The following is a 22,897-nucleotide window of genomic DNA, read 5'->3' as shown; positions in this document are numbered from 1 at the left end:
AGGTGTTCCGGTGTTTGTTTAATTGACTTGAGCTGCTTGAATGAAAGTCAATATTATGATTTATGAAAATTGCTACGAGCATTGAGTGTTCTGAAGCTAAAGTGATTTGTTAAATAAGTACTATATTGACAAATTGATGTGTATGCATGAATTATTTACGAAGTGAAGTTTTAACTGTTTACTTAATATCTATTTTTTCGGATTCCTCGAGAAAGAGTGAATGTTAATAAAGGCCTAGGTTAGGTTGAGCTATGTGTGAAATTTTTAGATTACAGTTTCACAGGAAAGCTGTGAGAAGCTAATACACATCAGAATTCAGAAGCAGAAGTGCAAGTAACAGTTACCTCGGAAAGTGCTCCAAGAGCAGCAAAAGCTTTCTGCGCAGTGCGCATGCACAAGCTGAGGTGCCCGTGGGTGCAGAACTCGAGTGGAAATAATTATTATTCTATCAGTTTCTTGTAATTTGTTTATTTTCAACACTTAAATTTAGTAAATTGTTTGACTATTCGATTTTCCAATACAAAATCAATAATTTATATTCGAAACAGGGCCCAGTAATGTAAAAACTTCTAGTTTTGCGGCGTTGGTGGTTTTCGAGGGTATTCGAGGGTAATTTTGGGCAGGACTGAGGGTAATTTGCCAAAAAGGGATTGGCAACACTGGTCTGTTGTGGTGGTGAACCCAGCAATAGCATTATCCGCAGGGTTGTCTTTAGATTTTCGCATTATTTTTCCTCGTTTCTGTTGTTATTCTTGAAAGGCCTATTTTTTATTTTACATAAATTTTCTCAATTGTTAAGTCCCTTACCTAATACGCTATATATTTGTGTTTCAACGATGGAGTCCAAATTAAATGATCTGTGCATTCAGTTTTACGATATTGGTGCTGTTAAATTTGGTGACTTTAAAATGAAAGTAGGGGTTAACTCTCCAGTGTATTTTGATCTTAGAATAATGATTTCTTACCCTAAAATTATGGTGAGTTTTACTTTATTGTCAATATTAATGACGAAGGGCCTGAGACTATCACCTAAGTTATTCTAATAAAAATGTGTTGCAGTACCTTAAGTTAGCTCACAAATTACACTAAGTTAGACTAGGTCTTGGTCCTGGACCTGCTATGGCACGGCAGTAATTATTTAGTAGGCCTATTGGTAGACCTGTGTATGGTAAAATTTCTCAATATTGTCACGGGAAAATTATTGATAACTAACTTAACCCTTCCCGGTCGGGTTACGTATATATCCGCCTAAGTCTTTGGCGATAAAGGACGGGTGGCGGATATATCTGCTTATGGTTTTGATGTTCCAGACGGGAAGCGGATATATCTGCCTTCTATTCAGACAGACTGGCAGAAGCTTGAGCAGTAACCAGATGTTTCGCGGTACCAAGGCGCCACTTTCCTGCTCTTTCCATGGCTGCGCTCACTCCCACACTCCCCCCACACCCGCGCCACCCCCTCTCCCGCGCCACCCCCTCTCCTGCGCACCCCATCCTCTCCTACGCTCCCCCCTCGACGTTTCGTGTTCAACACTTCGTTGTCTTTATTTGTTGTTTACATAAGTTAATGTTCTTTATTTATTGCCTAACATTGTCATGGTCATATCTTTAAAGACGGGTGGCAGTTATATCCGCTGATTTTCTACTCATACGGGGACGGATAGCGGATATATTTGCAGTAATCACGTCTTGACCCGGACACTATTTTATGGTTTTTGGGCCACTGCTCAGTTATAGGTTAAGATATTAAAATGAAACAATCACCATTCGATTTAGCGTGTTTCATTTATCCTATTCCTGTATTAAACTTCCCTCTTTACCTATCATACAATAGAAAAAAAATAAAATAAAAGTGTCCGGGTCAACCAGGCAAAGTGGTGTTGACCCGGACACTAACCTAAACTACGTTATAACTTTGAAACTAACCTTTACAGTCCGCACTCGGACATGTTATTGTAACCAGCAACTTTTTACTACAATATGAATCACTTTGGAAAATATTTTAGAGTTAGGGGAGGGGTAGGAGGGGGGTAGCATAGAGTAATAACACAGTGTACGAACTAATCTCACTATATTGAACAAAAATTAATAATAAAGTAGACAAGGATAAAAAACCAATGAAAAACAATGAAATTAAGCGGGAACAGAACATTAGCACGGGAAATCATCGTAGCTGTCAACTGTATGGGTGCATACAGGCGGAAAAAGTTTGTCTGCCGTGCTGTCCGAGTCAAGACTGACTTATGTTTTTTGAGAATATTTTTTTTCGTAATTGCTCAATATGAACTGAACAAACGTATTCTTAATTGCGATGAAATTTACTATAGTTTAGTATTGATTTCGGTGTTTTGGTATATATATTTTAGACGTCTTTGACCTTAGTCAGACAAAGATTATTTTTTTGCAAAAAGTAAGCAGTTTGGTAAACCTGTTACTGATGAACGAAATAATACAAACAGCCCTGCGATGCCCATACAGCTGTTTAGGTTATGTTGTGGTGATTCTACCAACGCATTCATTTTGTGTTTATCTCGTCAGGTGAGTTTGTAGTGACGATTTTGAAATCAGCACGCATGGGTGTCCGGGTCAACAACCCCTGTCCGGGTCAAGACGGTTTTACGGTAGTTAAAAACGAGTAAAATATTACTTTGACAGTAGGAAGTGTTCCATTGTGTTTATTTTATGTATACTTGGATAACAAAACACAAATAAAGATAATTCATTTTAATTTTTTCCTAAAAATTTTTCCCGTTCTATGTCACGATTTCGCCTGTCCGAGAAGGGTTAATTTAGGCCTACTGAAATAGAAAGACTTTTATACCTCTTCCAGGAATTTACTGCAAACAGGTTAAATTAGACGGCAAGGCTCTTAGGCCTAACTACTTAAAACAACAGTAAAAAGCACCCAGTAGAAGAACAAGGCACAGGAAATATAGAACACTAAGTTACTGACTGTTGGGCATGTAATCTGTGACCTGTTACTTTTTATTTTATGAATTTCAAATAATGTTTACAATTAACTTTGTAGAAATTACTCTCAGAGCTGCTTTGGGACCATATTCAAGCGGAAGGCTTAAAATGTGATGTACTCTGTGGCGTTCCCTACACTGCTTTACCGCTGGCAACAATAATAGCAGTCAATGCCGGCTTGCCAATGCTCATTCGTCGGAAAGAGGCAAAAGATTACGGAACTAGGAAACTTGTTGAGGGAGTTTTCAACAAAGGCGATCGCTGCATCATTATTGAAGATGTTGTCACAACTGGTTCAAGCATTTTGGAAACTGTAGAGGTATGTTAGGTTATTATTTGACCAGTGGGATAACTTCTTTGGTGCATTAGGCCCAATTGTGAAATACAACCATAAATCTACCCATAGTTAAATATTGTTTAGTGTTTAAGGATGTAGAATTGTGATTGACAAGTACAAACTAGCAATAATGAGTTTTACTAAAATCACTTTTTTTTACGAAAAAAAAAGTTGGTATGGTAGGTTAGCCTTTTTTTATAGGCCTACCTTTAAAATCCTGAAGATTAGATGCAAAGATTTTTAATGAAAGCGAAAATAAATCGTTTGGCAATGAATTATATAAAAATAAAATTCAGACAAGCACTTTTTGCCTCTGCTTACAACAGAATAAAGGCTTGCTTCCGGTAACGTTTTGATTAGGCCCTAAATTATGCTTAAGAAACTTACTAGAAGGCGAATAATACAACTTTGTTTTCAAGGATTTGAAAAGAGAAGGTCTGGAGGTACGAGATACCATTGTAGTTCTTGACAGAGAACAAGGTGGCTCCGGGAACCTCAAGAAGCAGGGGATTGTGATGAAACCCCTTCTCACACTCACTAAGGTACCTAGGCTACATAGTTTTGCCAACCACGAAAAAAAAGACTATGTATAAATTTTCAGTGTGAGATTTTTGCAAGTAAATATTCTTTAAAATTTAAGTATTACAGTATAGTCGATCCTAGGCTATTTTAATAACCTTGCGGTAAGTTTGTCGATTCACTCAGTAGAATTATAGACTGATAAATATACCACGAAAGCAAACATAAGGATGCAGACAACTCTGATCATAACTGACAACTATTTTAACTGACAATTTCCTTTGGGTATTACCTCACCATGTAGATATGTCCATGAATGTTTAGGAGCCACTTAATGTGGAATTCTCTGGCTTAAATTATATAGGCTAATGATATGAGAGTACTTTTCCTCAAAATGAATAGTGGCAAGTTAACTTTATTTAGCTGAAAGTAATTAGTTTCCTGTCTGCATCTTTGTCTACAGTGCAGGTTTTAGCACTGTAGAGAAGAATATGTCTCATTATTATTGTCAAACATTCAGCTTAGTATGTGTACAACTGACTTGTAGCCTACTGTAAGAAGTTTACCTGACAAGTGTCAAGTAATTTTGTTGAAGCTACTCAAATGTTTGCGAGCTGCTGGCAAGATTGATGATGAAACGATAAACAAGATCCGAACGTACATTTCTGCCAACCAGCTTGACTCGAGAGGCGAGCCAATCAAACAAAGTGAGTGAAAATTTAAATGCTTTGATTCAGTTTGGATGTGAATTCAATAAACAACTAAGAAAATTGTTTCCTTCATTTCAAAGGAGACGATGACCATTTAAAAGCTGCGGGGTTAGGCATATTTATGTTAATTTAAGTTAATATGGTCCAGAAAGATGGTCCAGTTTTCCCATCTTATGAACAGGAAATTCCAGTTGTTTTTATTGATAAAAATAAGTTTCTTGTCTGTTTCACAGAGATTGAAGGTAGGCCTATGTAGAAAATCAAACCCTTATAATTTCAATACAAACATAATATTTCCATTTCCAAGCCTTGTCCTCTTGTACAATTATTTGAACCATTTGTGTTGTCAATACACATAAATACAACTTATCATCATCAAGGATACACAATTAAGAACACAAAAAAATCTGATGCCCGTCTAGTGGCCTTGTACAATTTCAACTTTATCCTAACCTCTTTTTCACCTACTTTCAGTCCTAGTGTCGCGGATAGAAATGCCGTTGTTGGAGAGAGCCGAGGCTGCTCCGTGTTCCATCGCTGCCAGACTTCTGCGCATCATCAACGACAAACAGAGTCCGCTGTGTGTCGCAGTTGACGTAACATCATCTGCGCAACTGCTCAAGGTACCAATCCAAATAATTCTTATTCATTCCCACACAACATGCCATATACATCATGAATAGATAAAAAATACTAAAACATGAATCATGTTATCCTGGAACCTGAAAGTATGAGTAAGAAACCTCTTTTCTCCAATTAGATAGACCTATACTAACTGTTAAGGCCAGTACCTATATTTTATAATTTTGGCACACTAATGTAGTTGAAATATTCCCTTTCAGAAAACACACACAGAGGTCATAGATACGCCAAACCCCAGCAATTCCTTAAGCCCCCCATACACGGGCGAGCATGCTCGTGACGTTGTTGGCGACGAACATGCTCGCCCGTGTGTGGGATCCGTCGCAGCGAGCATGTTGGGCTCGGCACTCGGCTCGTCGGACTTGGCGAGCCCGAACACGAACATGCTCGCGAGCATGCTCGCCCGTCTGTGGGGACGACCATATGTTCGAGAGCATGTTCGCTGCTGCAACTTGGGTAGAGATAGGCTAAATGATTCCATCGATGTAGCCGCTACTATGATTCCAGTTACACTCGTGGACTCATTACAAGTAACCGTTCCGATTCCAAACGATTACTTCGTTACCGCCATTTCAAAGTAGCCGCAATAGACAGATTGCACTTGTAATCATCATGGTGTTGATACTCTGATGTATTCCAGTTACAGTAATAGATTTAGAATCAATTTTTACAGAAGCTAAATAAATATTTATTTGTGTTTGTAACGCAATAAATACGAAATTTAAAGGAGTTTCCAAAATAGAGGATACATTAATTACAATTTGTATATAACAGTATTACAGAAATGTGTACAATCAATTCTGTAGTAATTTGTCACAATTAAATAATTCTAAGAAAGGCTAGAATGAGCAAAACTACGAGAAATGTTATTGCACAACGATGGAATTTTAACCAACATTATTTTCAAACCATAGCGAATGAATTTAATCCGATAACTTAAGGCCTGGCACACACGGTCGATTTTCAGATCGGCCAATTACAAAATCGGCCAAAAATAAATCGCCCCTATTACTCGACGTTCTGTACCCACGAGCACCTCAGCTTCCACATGCACAGAAGGCCTTGGAACAGCTCCTGGGATAACAGCTATTTGTGTAATAGCTTCACTGTAAATCTTTATTGGACCTGGTTAGATAGTTGTCTCTTTTAACAGTTGCGAACTGTGCATTGTAATTTTGTAAAGGTGTTCATTCTTTACTGTTTGTTTAATTTGACTTGAGCTGATTGAAAAGGTGTTTTATGATTATGAAAATTAAAGTGCTGTGAGTGTAATGAAGCTGATTTGTTATTAGGTATTGACAATTAAATGTTTTGCGTGCATGAATTATTTACAAAGTTTTAAATGTTCACTTAATTTATATTTTTCGGATTCCTCATAATAGGTTAGGTTGAGTTGTGTTATTAATTGAACTTTTTCAAAGGCAATAACTTAAACTTAGACCTAAACTCAACTGAAAGGCCCAACTGCCCAACTAACTTAAAATTTAATAAACCTAGACCTACCACTACCAAAACTACAATCTAACAAATTCACACATAAACACAACTCAACCTAACCTAAATCACTCTTTCTTGAAGAATCCGAAAAATATAGGTTAAGCGAACATTTAAAACCTTATAAATAATTCATGCACGCAAAACATTTAATTGTCAATACCTAATAACAAATCATCTTCATTACACTCACAGCACTTTAATTTTCATAATCATAATAGTATATTACGTTACTAGTCCTGAAAATAAGTGTTTACCGGACGAGTGTGGTCGTTCCCGTGCGAGACGAAGTCGAGCTCGGGAGTACCATACGAGTCCGGTACACACATTTTGGACGAGTTACGTACGATAGTTTACGCCATACTACTAAATCTGTACGAATCCTAATATATTTTCACCAACTAAAGGACTAAAAATCACTAGTCATAACCTCTAAGAGAGGTTATGTTTTTGTTTATAACCATTCATTGCCACCTAAATATAGTATTATCAGCTGATTGGTGTCCGGCAAAACCCATTACTGTACAGTACAGTAGTACGCAATGAAACCCCATTTGAATAAGCTGGCGGCAAACAGCTGTTTTCTGGACTAAATCCTTGCGTGGGAAGTTCGTCAAAATAATGTAGTGTGGCGTAAAACACCTTTTCAAGCAGCTCAAAGCTCAAGTCAAAAGTAAACAAACAGTAAGTAAATAATAAACACCTTTACAAAATCACAATGCACAGTTCGCAACTGTTGAAAAGAAAACAACTATCGGGTCCAACACAGATATACAGTGAAGCTATTACACAAATAGCTGTTATCCCAGGAACTGTTCCAAGGCCATCCTGTGCGGATAATATGTGGAAGCTGAGGTGCTCGTGGGTACAGAACGTCGAGTCTGATTTATATCTAAGAAATAATGCGTATGTTGCAAAAAAACTAAATGCTGTAATTGCAGCAAAAAAACAGGAGTAGGCTAAATACACACAACTTGACTGTCACAGAGCACAAGAAAAGCAAGAATAGGCCTAGGAACCGCTACCGAGCGACGAGCATGATCGTGAACATGTTCGCGAGCATGCTCGTCCGTCACTTGGAAACACCAAGCATGTTCGGGAGCATGCTCGTCCGTCTGTTGACAACGCTGAGCATGTTCACGAGCATGTTCGCCAACATGCTCGCGAACATGCTCGCCCGTGTATGGGGGGCTTTAGTGAAACTTAAACAGCTATGTTGCTGGCAATGGTAAAAATGTAGGCTATAAAACTTTGTTTGAACTTTAACTTAGCAAAGATTCCTACAATGGACTCATTCATGATGATCCAGCTATGCACCAATCCAGATCCTCTTGTTATCTGGCAGTTTATTTTAGCTACTAATTAAAAGTACTAAGTAAATAAAAATTCAAAAACTATTCATTATTTAACCTACCAAATAACACGTGTGTTACTTTTGATGACCTAGCCTCAGCAATGGAGATTTAAACAGTTAAAATTATTTCGCTTTCAATTACAATCCATACAAAATTTGTGCAGTCTTAGAGAATTGTTATTTATAGTCATTATTCTTGGATTTTTAAACACCTTCTTGTGACCTATACCTTTATTTTTATAAGGTTATGCCTTCTCAACTTAGGCCTACTTTAAATTTTACATTATACCTTTTTTTTAAAGTTTTTTAAATAAAAGAGTTAGTGTAGTTACATGAGTTTCTCTTACAATCAGGGAAGTCCCATCTTTAATTTCAAAGATGTGATAGACTTATGGGTTCATCGTGAAGCTAGTGAATCTAGGCTGAGTCAATGAAAACACCTGTTTACAAAAATTATTTTATTTCATTATTAATACTACTTATATACATACATGAAAAATACTCTCCACTAAAAACTATCGTCAGGCCTACACCCTAGCATCATCAAGATAGTAATTCGTCCTTGGCCTAGGCTAATTTACTGTTTTCTTAAAATATTGATTAGCAGTACCTATCCATAATCATAATCATAATAATCATAATCATGTTTATTGGCACATTACTGAACCATAACTGAACTGAGCCCTTTGTAAAATTATTTAATAATAGAAAATGTTTATTAAGTTATATGATGAGAGTAAGTTTTGTTATATTGAGAATGTTAAATCACTAAGTTGGGTACTTATCCGCTTTTTTGTATTGAAAGTCTACGGTGTATTCATGGCATTCAATGGCCTAAGTTAGTCCAGCCTAACACAATTTCACCCTTCAACAACTTATACTCCGTTTATATCAAAATTTCCCGATGTTCATGCATCCTGTAGGTCCACTTGTATGTACGAAGTATGATGCTATGCTGACTACCAAGAGACCAGCTCCGGTCCCCACTGTTACACGGCTACTTCAGCAATGACCGATTTTACCGTTACCACAAACTACCCGCCTTCCAAAAACGCATGTTACTTTATTTTTTAGTTGTTGTTACAAATTTTGCAGCATAGCTAGAGAAAAATGTAAAAGTCATTCTATTTTAATTTGGAATTTGACTTTTATCGGACCTGTAATTCTCGAGATATTTGCTTTAATAACTTTAACTATTTGCCACTTCTTCCATCTTTTTCGCGCCATAACCGCCAAATTAAAAACCATTCCTACACTTTTTTATAGTTTTTTATTTATTCTTTATGAAATTTATACAATCGTCTTTAGAAACATATTTTATCACTTTTACCTGATTTAACTTTTTTTGATTAGACTTGTAATTTACGAGTTTATTGCCTTTTTGTCTCGGACTATTTTCTTGGTCATTTTTGCTCCGCGCAACGTCATGGCGGTTTTTGTTCGGACCTTGTAAATTAATATTTTTAACTTAAATTTTTTACTTAATTTCTCAAATTTGTCCGATCATTTTGATTTTTTAACACAAGTTAGGGAATTTCATGTGATTTTATCTGGTAACACTTTGAGCTCGATAGGACAAGTAGTTTTTTAGATATTTAAGTTATTCGATATGTCATTTTTCCACAATAGGTCTATTTTTATTTTAGTCTCAACTTTGAATACCCGTTACATTCTTGCCAACAATGACTGGTTGGTTAACAACTTTTGTTTTTTTATTCTCACAGATAGCCGAGGAGGTTGGTCCACACGCAGCTGTCGTGAAGACACATTCTGACATCGTAACCGACTGGACGGCAGATGTTGGCAGTAAGCTGAGAGAACTTGCAAAGCGTTATAACTTCCTGGTCATGGAAGACAGGTAAGGAAAACCCCTCAGTTATAATCTCTCCTACACTTAGATAGATTAACCTATACAAATAATTAAATGATCGATACACATTTAGTTTAATGATGAGGGTTGTTATTTCTATGGTAAACAAAAACAATGTATTGTGTGACTCTTTCAAAGAGATCTACACTGTTAATATTCTTTACATACATATTTTTTTAAACTAGTCTTTTCAATTCACTTTTAAGAATCGAAAAGATTGACTTAACTGCATTGCTTACCGCCTAGTGTGGTAAAGTAACGGACCAATGGGGTCCAAGGATTGAGAGAAAATAAGTAAAATTGAATGCTGCCGGAAATTAAAACCAGTATTATTTACCAGGTGTTGTAAGAAAAATCCCTTCTCCAAAAACACAAAGTTAATGTAAAAAAAAAAAACACATTTCAAAAAACAGATTTATTTTTTAAATATTATTTGTTGCTACATTCACATTCTGTTTAAAACATTACAGAGTATAGGCAATTTTAAATTTTGTTTTTCTCAGGGAGGGGCCGTTCCCCCCTCTGGCTCCCCCGTGCCGTCACTCATGGTATCTATTGATTCTTCCTTATTGTAAAAAGTAAAAAAATGTACTGTAGGCCTATAAATTTTAATATTTCATTTCTTGTAGATACGAAATGGAGGGATTATTTTTCTCAACTGTTTTTTGATCCTTAATTCGTTACTCTGTAATATTTAATTATTTGAGAAATAAACTTGATATTTTAATCAATTTAAGGCTTGGAGGCCCAGTCATATCAATAACAAAGGAGGGTTGATATTGATCCCTTTTACGTTGAAAACCTTATGCTTTTTTAAAATTAACAAATTGTAGAAACACTTAATGTTGGTTGCCTACACATTTGCGGCTTTTGCAGAAAGTTTGCTGATATTGGTAACACTGTTGCGCTTCAGTATGCAGTTATTGCTCCGTGGGCTGACCTCGTAACCGTTCATGGCCTTCCTGGTAAGTCCTCAAAAAACTTTTGTCCAAAACTAGATTTTCAGTTAATTTGAGCAGTGTAAAAGGGTTATCAATAACAATAGATTCACGTTTTATGCCTGTTTTTTTACCCCTTGCTTATCATGATGTCATTTACAACCCTAATTATTGTGAAGAATTTGTTTCACAACCAAACAATATAATTTCCCCCCGCTTTAACCTGCGGACTAGCTCTATGGGTTTTGAGTGGTTAAGAAAGGGATTTGTTCGGCAGGTTTATTTCTGAATTTTGCTTAACAAACTATCTTCCTTGCATATACCGTTTACTAGCTGATCGACTGGTTTAATTATTGTCTAATATGGATTGGGCAAGGTTTTGGCAATAAAAGGTCTTTTATCTTCCATAGAACAGCATTATTTGGTATGCAACTTCCTGGTTAGGAGAGTTATTTGTTAAATTGGTTTTGTACTGATGATAGGATTCTCCAAGTGGGACTAGAGTTGCAGTAATTTAACTGTGGTGGTGAACTGAGACAGTGAATCAAATAGGAACAATTATCTTTTTGAACTGCTTGTACAGTAACAGCATGCTAATTTGGCATCTGATAGACACGCTCTTTCAATAATTTGGCATAGGTCTAAGCCAATTTTCCATCAGCAAGGTCAAACAGTTTTTTTAAAGCAATCCCGAGCCATGTTAGTGCGTTTGACAGAGTTGAGAGCCATATCCGAAGAGTCGATAGCAATTGCTACAGAAGCGATTGGCAGACATCAGGAACAAACAGTAGATGTCGATTGACTCAATTTCATTCAGGGGTGTTTTATTTTTATTTCTAGCTTTTTATATCTCTACTAAAATAAGGAAAAATCACAATAACATGGCATTTTTTACTGACAGCCAACCATTTCCTTTTGATGCAAATTCTAACGGGCCGGATTAGTGAGCGTCTACTACTGTAATTTCAACTCCTGCAAATAAAAGTGGGGATTACTCCCGGAAGAGTTATGTAACTGAAGGACTTTGAGTTTAACAATTGTCATTACTAATTTACTATGTGGTTGGGGCAACCTGTTTGAAGCAACACTAACTTTGATTATATATCTAGATTTGAATATCTCTGAACTCTAAGCATTGATTTCCTGTGTAGGTTCTCAATATTTGTCATTAAATTTATAATTACTTGTAATACTGATCAGTTATATTGTCTCAGGTGACGCTGTACTAGGTGCTATCGAGGCGGAGGCAGCGAAGTTGTCAGAGCCGAGGGGAGTGTTTCTCGTCGCCCAACTGAGTTGTGCTGGCAACCTTATAACACCACAATATACCAAGAGTGAGTCCACCTCTCACAAGAGTTAATGGAGATAAGTTATCTGATTATGGTCCTGTCGATGATGAGCTGTGGAACTTGTAAATGAATTTTAAACTGGTTAGCTTATTCAATGTGATTAAAAAACCACCAGAAATCACTGGTTTCAACCAATTTCATAACTGATGCTTGTTACAATGATGTTTAAGTGCCCATAGTGTAGATAAACATAACTTACATAACCTATCAGAATTGATTTGATTGGTTGAATCAATTCATAGAACACCAACACATCAGAGTGCGCATTTTAAGAAGAAGAAGAGTGTGAATTGTGAAAGAATCGATTACAGCTGTTCGTCTGCTTTCTAATATCAGCTGATTCTTTAGCCATTTACTAAAAGTTCCAAATATCAAGGACAGCTTCTGATTTGTTCAAGATCAAACGGACGACCATCTGATAGATGAGCTGTTGCTAACCTTATATTACCTACTAAACTTGTAACGTTGATACTCACACTCCTGTTTGTAGGTGTAATGCGCCAGGCGGGCGCCTATCCCAAGCTGGTCGCAGGATTGGTCGCCCAGTCAGCCGATGTCGTCGTGTCACCAGGCCTTGTACAACTTACACCTGGAGTCTCGTTGGCTGGTGAGTGCAAACAAATAGAGCATTTTACGAACTAAAGTTTCTACACGTTGTCTACTGGTCACTGCAAGTTCACTGAATACAATAATTTCTAGGAAGGGACCGAAAAGTCACCGATTTTGTTGAAACTCAAACAAACATTTTTTTTCAATTGGTTTATTGATAATTTTTTTGTGGCAGAATTTTCCAATATTAGGGATAAAGAAATGTAAACTAGAACAGACTACCTTGATGTTTAAGGATTTTGTTCTTTGGTCAATTAGGGTTTATTGCAGACTTACCTTAATGATAAGAATCGAGCTTTATTATTTTGATCGTAGAATACGATGATGATCCAGTGACCACAGGTATTATTCAGGGTTTTGCAGCGATCACGAAAGATGTTGATGGTTACACGACCGCAGACGATAATGTACCTGTGACCACGGGAGAGGCTTAGTGTTTTGTTTCCATGACGGGAGACGATGATAATGTTTCTATTACCGTTAAAAGATATTCAGGATTTTTCTGCGACTGCAGAAGACAGTGATGATGTTTCTCTAATTGAGGAAGATATTTAGGGTTTTGCAGTGATCACGTAAAGCGATGAATATGTCTCCGCGACCGCGAAAGGTGATCTTTATATTACCTCGAGCCCGGCTTGATTGAAAATCCCAGGCCGTCACACCTCAAGTTATAATACAATTTTCTTTTTGATAATTATTTAGATACCTACATCCTTAGATACCTCTAGAAGGGTTTGAATTTGAAATGGCTCGGTAGAATTAGTCATCGCTGCTTAAATTTGGTATTGACTTGAAAAACACCCTATTAGTGTGGTATTAGCAAAAAGTTGCATCATCATCAAGAATCGGTAAATTTTGGTATGGACATAGCACTAGTATCAATCAAGGAAGAATTCCGAGTATTTATTATTTCAGTGATCGGTCACCCCTCCAGTGGTTTTTGGATTATCGAGGGAGTACTGTAATAGGAATATATTCTTACAGAAGCAGCAGATGGTTTTGGTCAGCAATACAACTCCCCCCGAGCCGTTGTGATGAGCAAGGGTGCGGATCTGGCTGTGGTGGGGCGAGGAGTGGTGCGGGGCGACAACCCCACCGCAGCTGCCCGTCAATACCAGACTCAGCTGTGGGACGCATTGCAGGAGAGACTCAAACAGTAGACTGAGGTAGGCCTATATAGAAATATAACTACAGTATACAACCCATTACCATGTTATACATTTTTTGCATTCACTACTGATAGAACCAGTGCTCGATTTGTAAAAAATGAGCTAATGGAACTGTAACCTATTCAATGTGATTTGTACCTATGTAACGTGCCTATTTTGAGGGGGGGTCAAACTAGCCTACTCCTAGGTCTAGCCTATCCCTAGGCATAGCCTACCAGCCCTAACTAAGGTTATAGGTTAGAAGGCTAACCTTAGTTATAACATCTTCAGTAAAGTATAGGCATGATACACTGTTGTGTTTGGTATTAAATAAGTGTAGAACGAGAGTTATTAATACTGTATGAGCGTGGCATAAACCTTATACAGTGTTTTATAGCTTATTGACTCACCAGCGATGTGTTTCGCAAGCTAGGTCTCAACCCGGCTTGGTACTTCGAAGAAACTTTCTACACTTAGTAAACCCGCAGATCATGGCCTTAGGCCAATAATCCGTCTCAAAGACGTGAGGAAATGCGGTGTGAGTAATATAAACCGACAACTTGAAGTTAAAACTCATTGTCGTGTGAAACAAACACAACATAACCTACAGTCAACAACAACAACGAGCTCGAGTGTTGGCGGCTGCAGACGACTGCGGCCGGCTAGCTTTTTTCGGGTTAGCAAACAGCAAGCAAACGTTCCAGATCAGCTGAGCCCCCTACTTTGCTAGAGAGGGGAGCGAGAGGGATGAACCGAGGAACCCTCAGACGGCAAGCAGGAAAGTTAGTTCCTCACCAGCCACGAGTTAGGAAAGTTCCTCACCAGCCACGAGATAGGAAAGTTCCTCACCAGCCACGACTACGAACACTCGAGAGGTCTTACTACGTACTAAAGTAGAGTACCGAGATCGTCGTAATAGTTCATTGGTGAAGTAATAGTTAACTCGCGTGATACTTCAAGTCAAATTGTAAGTCTTATATTTCAATAGATATACGGTAAACCGAGTTAACTATTGCCAGGGTGTAAAATACTAGTTTTTAAAATCTGTTTTACTAGATTTTATATTTTCACTCCTGTTAAACCAATGGACTTAGGCAAAGTTGACTTGATTACGATGGTGTGTTAAACCCATAACGTAACGATTAAATATTACGAGGCCAGCGTATTTTTTACCCATTTTAGTAAGCCCAAAACAATTTAATCTCATCATACGAAATTATTAGTAGTAGCCAGTGACTACTATAGTTAGTTGTGCTAGTTTAGCACGTCCCGATCGGCACGCATGGCGTGTTGGTAGTAGTGGCCTTAGGCCTGTGTGTTACGATGTTATATGGTTTTAACGATGTGTTTGCCATAACGAATTTTAGAGATTAATGTAAACCAGAAGTGGATAGTTCGTTTCGGCCTTAGTTACTTTATTAATAGTGGAGTTTGTTTGCTTCGTTGGAATGGCCTCCAACTTTAGCTATTTTCGTTTTAAGTAACAAGGCACTTTATATTCAGTCTGTCTGGTGATATAATCTCTGATTATTTAACGATGTTTGGTTAGTGTCATGTGAGAGAATCCGTGACTAACCCTGTGAGTATTATTTCATGTTTAATGATTAGTATGTGTATTAATCTCTTGTGTTATGAGTTTACGACAGGTGATGAGATTGTTTTGGTGCGAATTGGATAACGTTGGCCTATGGTCTGGGACTGGCGAGTCGGCGTGGACTCAGCGTGTCTTCGGCAGCTGTGGTAGCGTGTTGAACCTACCTTTGGTGACGACCATGGAGTTCATCGACACTTCAGCAGCTGCGGTAGCGTGTTAAACCTACCTGGAGTGATGACCAACTCACGACACTGGAACCAGCGACTTGTTAGCGGACGGAAGATTGACGTAGAGAAGTCAGCTAGCCTACTACGATCCTCGAACGGCTGGGGTTGTGTGATAAACCAACCAGAGGAACTCACATCACGCCGTTGGCCAGCTTTGGTGTTCTTCGATTGATTATCCAGCGGCAGTGGTTGCGTGATAAACCAACCATTGCAACGGAGAACAACGGTCAGCGAGACAACCGGGGCTTGGACAACGTGTACCCAACGAGTGTTGAACCGTTGTGGTGGATCTTGGCGTGGTGTAAACCCAAGAAGAAGCTCACATCGGGGGTGGCACTCAACAACCACGAACGGACGGCCACCACGGGACTCACTGCGGCGGACGGGGCAGTGACACGGGGCCGTGTGATAAACCGGATCTCCGATGACTACATGTGAAGAGTGCAAGTAGCTCGCATCGGGGGTGGCAAACGATAACTACGAACGGACGGCCATCACGGGACTCACTGCGGCGGACGGGGCAGTGACACGGGACCGTGTGATAAACCGGATCCCCGAGGACTACATGCGAAGGGCGCAAGTAGCTCGCATCGGGGGTGGCAAACGACAACTACGAACGGACGGCCACCACGCAGCTCACTGCGGCGGACGGGGCAGTGACACATGTCCGTGTGAGAAACCGGACACTCAGGACGTCAGCGACGAAAACGTACGAGTAGGCTCCCCGGCTGTAGTACCGATATAGGGCGCGCGGGCTGGAAAACCCAGGCCGCGGTGAAGACCAGGTGAGGATGGCAGAGCCCCAGCCTACGACGACGAGTGGGGGGGGTGGAACACACCTCAGCCTGTAGCCGTGGTCGACGGGTAAGCTCGAACCCTATGCTACAGTGGCGGGTTGAGTCGGCTAAGCTAAAGGTACCGCGACATCACGAGTCTGTGTGCAGAACCAGACAGACACCCAGGACGGCGGCGGAGACCGACGGGGACGAGGACTACCGGCTGTAGTCTCGATTGGGGCCACGATGGACGCCCAGCCTGCAGTGAAGGCGTAGTAGCTGCGACGTTAGGTGGGTGATCCGAACCCCGACTACAGCGGCAGGTGGAGCTCCCCAGGTACCGCTACAACGCTGGGATCTGTGTGTGGAACCAGATTCTCCTGGGACGATTCGGGGATGACGACTAACGACAATGGAAGGTCATCATCACGTCTCACTGTGGTGGAAGGGGCAGTGATAGGGGTCCGTGCGGTGAGCCGGATTCCCATACGGCGACGAGAACGACAGGGGTCCTTTTGGTGAGCCGGATTCCCATACGACGACGACAACGACAGGGGTCCGTGCGATGAGCCGGATTCCCATACGACGACAAGCACGAGCAACGGGCAGGGGACCAATGCCCCCACGTAGTACGTCACATTTATGGCGCCCGAACGAACGACGGCAACGAAAGGTATTCCTGCAACGAGCAGGATACCTATACGACGGCAGAGACAGGGGTCCGTGCGGTGAGCCGGATTCCCATACGACGACGAGAACGACAGAGGTCCGTGCGGTGAGCCGGAGTCCCATACGACAACGACCACGACAGGGGTCCGTGCGATGAGCCGGATCCTCACGATACGACAACATCGACGAAGTGTCCCCGCAACGAGCAGGACACTCATACGACGACGACAACGACAGGGGTCCGTGCGATGAGCCGGATTCCCATACGACGACAAGCACGAGCTACGGGCAGGGACCAATGCCCCCACGTAGTACGTCACATTTATGGCGCCCGAACGAACGACGGCAACGAAAGGTATTCCTGCAACGAACAGGATACCTATACGACGGCAGAGACAGGGGTCCGTGCGATGAGCCGGATTCCCATACGACAGCACCGACAGGGATCTGTGTGAGAAACCAGATGCCCAGACGACAGCGGCGAAGGATGGGAAGTATGACCCGAGTCTGCGGTAGCATCGACGGTGGTCACAACAGACCCAGCCTGCAACGACGGCCAGGTGAGGCCGGATGAGCCCCAGCCTACTACGACGAGTGGGGGGCGGAATTAGCCTCAGCCTGCGGCTGTGACGACAGTAGGGCGACAGTGGACCCCAGGCTACAACGGCAGACGGAGTCAACCCATACTTGGTGTGCAGAACCCAAGGGCCTGGCTGGATGTCGTGTGCTGAACACGATAACGATTTCGGGGGTGGCGACTAGCTTCCATGGAAGGCCACCACGTCTCACTGCGGTGGAAGGGGCAGTGACCGGTCCGTGAGGATTAATCCGGACTACGGGGACATCTGTGTGATGAACCAGGTGCTCGAGATCTCCGACGCGGTAAACCTCAGCCAAGGCGACGGCACGGCTGAGCGTGAAAGTAACATCTTGACGCGAACCCTGGAAGGCCAACCCAAATCTCCGTACTGAGGCCTATCCGGAAACTAAATGTGCTGTATAGCACGTGGTACTTAAACCTGGCATGTAAACTAGTGTTATATGTTTCAGTGTTGAAAAGTACGTCACACCTATTTATGCCAATATTTTTATTCCCCCGAAAGAGAGCTACCGGAACTCTGTTCCACCGTGATCCTCTGCAAATCAAGTACTGGATATAACTAGACTTTCTAGGCCTTAAAATCAAAGAAATTAATCTCCAAACCAAACTCTGGTTATAGTACAGTGTAAACAGTGTATTTTTTATTCACAAATACCAATAGTACATTTATTTTAACAATACAGTTTGTTCATGTTTACATGGATGCTCTTTTCAACTGACATTTTACTCCTGGTCCTGAAAGAGTGTACTGAGAGTTGATATCGTCATTAAGTGTTTTTTTTAACTTAAAAAGGTGTGATGCTTAGTAATTATCTTTTCAATTGGCTACTGATCAACTTTGTTTTTATTGAGAAGCTTTAGCGTAGATGTGCACATTTGTTATAACATGTTTTGAGTATAATAATGCTTTATCTAATCCATAACGGTTGATATGTTTGTGCTTAGTGATTAATTCAAAACACTTTTTTCAGGAGACTATCAAACAGAAGACTCTGTGAGTTCACTATACATTCCGTGCCATACATTCCATTGACAGCGAACAACGTTGTTAGTATATTTAGTTAAAAAGGACTATTTACTGTAGTTTTTATTTTTAAGGATACCCTGACATTACGATGTTGAATGTTATACGCTAGGTACACTGTAATGAACATATGTAGCTATAGTTGTTACCATAGCAACCTAAATGTTTATTATCAAAATGCTGTTTACTTTTTCTATTCTGATTTTTAATACAACACAGTTACTTTTATTTCAACACTCTGTCTTTATATTTTAATATTCCACTCAAGTCATCTCAGTTGGCGACGAGGATGGGATCATTTTACTCTCCATGTTCATCTGGTTCTCTCTGATAATTGTAAAACAACGACTTAAGACATAAAGTGAACAATTGATGTTTTGTGATTCCTTCAATCTAAGACCAACATTCAGAGTCTTTTTCTGCATAGCGAAGCTGCTAACCACCACTCGCTCAGGGTGTTCCACATTAGGACTCTTGATCAGTTTAATGTTGAATATACAATGAGACCTGCTGGACCTAGTGTTCATCCCAGTGGCTGCCACTTGGAGATTTGTCTTACCATACATCAATACTTTGTACGCCTCCTCCTCCGACCCGACAAACACGTGTTTTAGTCCTTTAATGTAATAATTCTTGTGATTATCTTGACCCAATTTGAGTTGTTTTCGTTTGAAGTTGGGAGTCACAGGTTGCAGTTGCAACAGATCGTAAATTGCTTCATTGTAAATCTCAGCAAAACTGACCCACACAGAAAATCGGTCATCTGATTCTGATGCATACTGAACAATGGACGTGTCATTGGTTAAACATTTCTGCATTTCTCTGAACACAGACTCTCCAAATATTTCATTAACACTTGATCTAACCGTGCTGTTGGTTTTGTGAAGTTTGGAATCCATTTGAGTCGTTCGGTGGCTCCATGTTAAAATTTCTTCTTTGAATTTTTTGTCTGCTGCCAGAGTACTTTCGGTAACTTCTATGGCCGAGTTGTACTTGTCAGGCATTATTTGATCATTCTTGTACTCTTTTCCACATATTGATTTGAACACTGTCGTCATTGTGCGAGGGATGATTCCAGGATTATCTTCATTACCTAGTACAGTAAAAGTTTTCCCGGCATTTGTAGTTCCGTAGGTAAAAAGTAGACAGTGTTGCCCATTAAACAGGTTCTTAATTAATGGTGCAACACAACCAGTTTATATCTGACTTTGGGTTGTGTTCAGCTCGTATATATGTGAGAAGGAATACTTGTAATGATCTGCCATATTCAGCTTGTTACGTGCTTGCATAAATTCTTGAGGCATTTTGAAAAGTAAAGTTTTAGCATCCAACACTTGTATAACATTATTTTCAATGAGAGTTGGTTTCAGCCTTAGGAAAACTTTAATAGCATCTTCAGAGGGATTAATGGAATCCTCTTCAATGTAGTGGTCCAACAGATTCTTCTTGGTATCCATTTTTCTAGGTCTTACAAAACCAAAACGGTATACTGGTTTGTTGTAGTAAATTGGGTTTGGATCATCGGCAGCAGCAATAAGTCTTCTCTTTAAAGTTTGTATGTTTCGTTCCGCGGGTTCAGGCAAGAATTCACCTGGGAAATAATGACATATGGCAGTTTGGTACAGCAAAGAGAAAATTAGGTCAATACCATTACATTGTTGAATTGGATTCCGGACGAAGTTTAAAACGACACATAAATTAATTGATTTCGACTCTTGTATCCAAGAAGAAAGTTACATTTACAACACACAACGAACAAGGTAGTTCTGTTGTTCCAAGACGGATACCTATTATAGACTGTCAAGCACCACCACAAGAGATCCACCCAGAGTCTGAATCAAATTCAAACAATCCAACAGAACTAGACGGTACTCTAAGGGAAGAAAATCTAGACAGACCTCAAGCCACAGAACAAAAAGAAAATAAATTAACTCGTCCTTCCAGACAACGCAAGGTTCCGTCCTATCTTAAGGACTTTGCTCTCCAGTAATTAAGTGGGGGAGAATGTAATGAACATATGTAGCTATAGTTGTTACCATAGCAACCTAAATGTTTATTATCAAAATAAATGCTGTTTACTTTTTCTATTCTGATTTTTAATACAACACAGTTACTTTTATTTCAACACTCTGTCTTTTTATATTCTAATATTCCACTCAAGTCATCTCATACACATACATTGATTTTGGATGGTTAATAAAAGTTTGATCGAACAAATTCCAATTGAGGCGTAAAGGAATAAATGGGCTTGTACACAATGATCAGCTGTCAAACGGGATGAATTTTATGAATAATTATATGTATATAGGCTAGCGCAACACCGTCCAAAATCAATGTGAGTGGAGCTAGTGTAACTGATAGTTATCAGGATTTCTCAGTGGCAATGGATCTGAATAGAACACCTTTGTTAAAAAAAAAAAAAAAAAAAAAAAAAAACAGGAGGTTGTTTCAAAGCAACACATTTTGTATATTGTATCTTCAAGGGCACCTGCAGGAAGCCTAGAGAGGATTACAGGTTTTTCTTTTTGGATTCAGGGAAATTGGAGGGGATTAAAAGGAGGAGGGGAAAAAGGTTTATTGTTTTTTTTTTTTGTGGTGGCTGCAGAATGCAAGGAACAAAAGGAAAATGGTCTTTGAGAGCAAGCTGGTTACCCTCTCAACAACCCAGAATATTCAACAAAAAATGTTTACAACATACTCGTTGTTTGTGTCAATCATAATGAAATCTCAAAACTGATCGAGTGAATGCACAAAAATAAAACTGTTAAGAGATGTGTTAAGGAGAAAGGAAGGGTTCACAATGAACTCACCTGAAGAATGAGTTCCAGGAAGTAAAAGACCAAAAACACATTAACCCATTAGGTTTTAGTTGCAAATAAATTGAAATGAAAGTAATTCTAGCTAAATCTATTGTGTGAATACAAATTTGTTAGTTATTGCTTAGAACATTTGATAGGATTTATGATTTCAGATAAATATAGAATGTAACCACGACTGTTAGACTATCATTTGTTGAATTTTCAGTGCTCAGATTAAAAACGCTTGTTAGTTTATGTAGTACAGGTGTGTTCGAAATAAGTCTTCCATTGTATAACAGGGTGTCCACAGAAATTTTGTCATTAATTTCCCTGACTTTCCATGACTATCCATGACCATTAACCATTGATTTCCATGACTCACGAACTTTACTCGAAAATTATAATATACCGTAAACACTTGAATAATACTGCCTAGACAGAAAATACTGAAATATGTATTGACAGATAACAATGGCTTACAACAGGTACAACAATGAACTAAATACAAACTCAAAACCTATAAACTAAGACAACTGTATAAATTGAATTGTCGTACATTTATGAAAAAATCAGAAAAATGCTACAATAGTCGGGGTTACGGCCGACTAGATCATTGAAAGGACCCCTGAAATCCATCCATCATTGGGGATTTCCATGACTTTCCATGACTTTTTGCCTATTTCCATGACTTTCAATGACCAGAATTTTTTTCCATGACTTTCCATGACTATCCCTGACTTTCCAGAATGTGGACACCCTGTATAATGTAGAGTAAATAAATATTAATGGTGTTAACTTTAGTTTATAATATCCAAGCAATTGTGTTGCGTATTAAACCTTATGTGCCTTTTACATTCCTTGAATATATATTTATTTATAGAATTTATATTTTATACTATGAAACTTTGTGGTAACTGTGATTTTTTTATTGTTTTGAAAACTAAACACTATGTGACAATGAAAGTAAATATAAAATAAAATGGATTGTAACCTAACTTACTCAAACTTTAACATTTTACTGTTGTATGTTGAATTGATAAGTTTTTAAGCTTTAAACAATTGTTAAACATAAAGCAAAATCTTAACATCGAGACGCTTGTTATTATTTTTTTAGATTTATTACTTTATAAAATGATATTTTATATTCAAATTATACACACCTTTTTACTACCTATTTTTCCTGCAGAGTGAAGAGTAAAATAATTTTTACCCTTTTAAAACCATATTTTAGAAAGTAGTTTTGTAAAACTTATTGGGATTAATGCAGGT

General features: G+C 39.2%; 1 protein-coding gene across 1 annotated transcript; it reads left to right on the top strand.

The window, feature by feature from the left end:
- Positions 1–696: 696 nt before the first annotated feature.
- Positions 697–19,066, top strand: LOC128999781 (uridine 5'-monophosphate synthase-like). Its single transcript, XM_054426454.1, has 11 exons — positions 697–977; positions 3,028–3,288; positions 3,726–3,848; positions 4,421–4,532; positions 5,010–5,158; positions 9,750–9,883; positions 10,772–10,860; positions 12,048–12,167; positions 12,673–12,789; positions 13,776–13,957; positions 18,778–19,066. Exons 1-10 carry the CDS (start codon positions 837–839, stop codon positions 13,949–13,951), a joined length of 1,422 nt encoding a protein of 473 aa, XP_054282429.1. The 5' UTR covers positions 697–836; the 3' UTR covers positions 13,952–13,957; positions 18,778–19,066.
- The last annotated feature ends 3,831 nt before the right edge of the window (positions 19,067–22,897 follow it).

The sequence above is a fragment of the Macrosteles quadrilineatus genome, unplaced genomic scaffold (genome assembly GCF_028750875.1).
Source record: "Macrosteles quadrilineatus isolate MER2022 unplaced genomic scaffold, UCM_ALF_1.0 Scaffold_8__2_contigs__length_117827958, whole genome shotgun sequence".
In the NCBI taxonomy this organism is placed as follows: domain Eukaryota; kingdom Metazoa; phylum Arthropoda; class Insecta; order Hemiptera; family Cicadellidae; genus Macrosteles; species Macrosteles quadrilineatus.
This window is presented reverse-complemented; position numbering and strand designations above follow the sequence as displayed.

Excerpts from the sequence above, each read along its gene's own strand:
- LOC128999781 (XM_054426454.1), top strand. The coding sequence starts at position 837 with ATGGAGTCCAAATTAAATGATCTGTGCATTCAGTTTTACGATATTGGT. Across the intron at positions 5,159-9,749 it reads CATCTGCGCAACTGCTCAAG|ATAGCCGAGGAGGTTGGTCC; the intron begins GTACCAATCCAA and ends TTATTCTCACAG. Across the intron at positions 12,790-13,775 it reads ACCTGGAGTCTCGTTGGCTG|AAGCAGCAGATGGTTTTGGT; the intron begins GTGAGTGCAAAC and ends ATATTCTTACAG.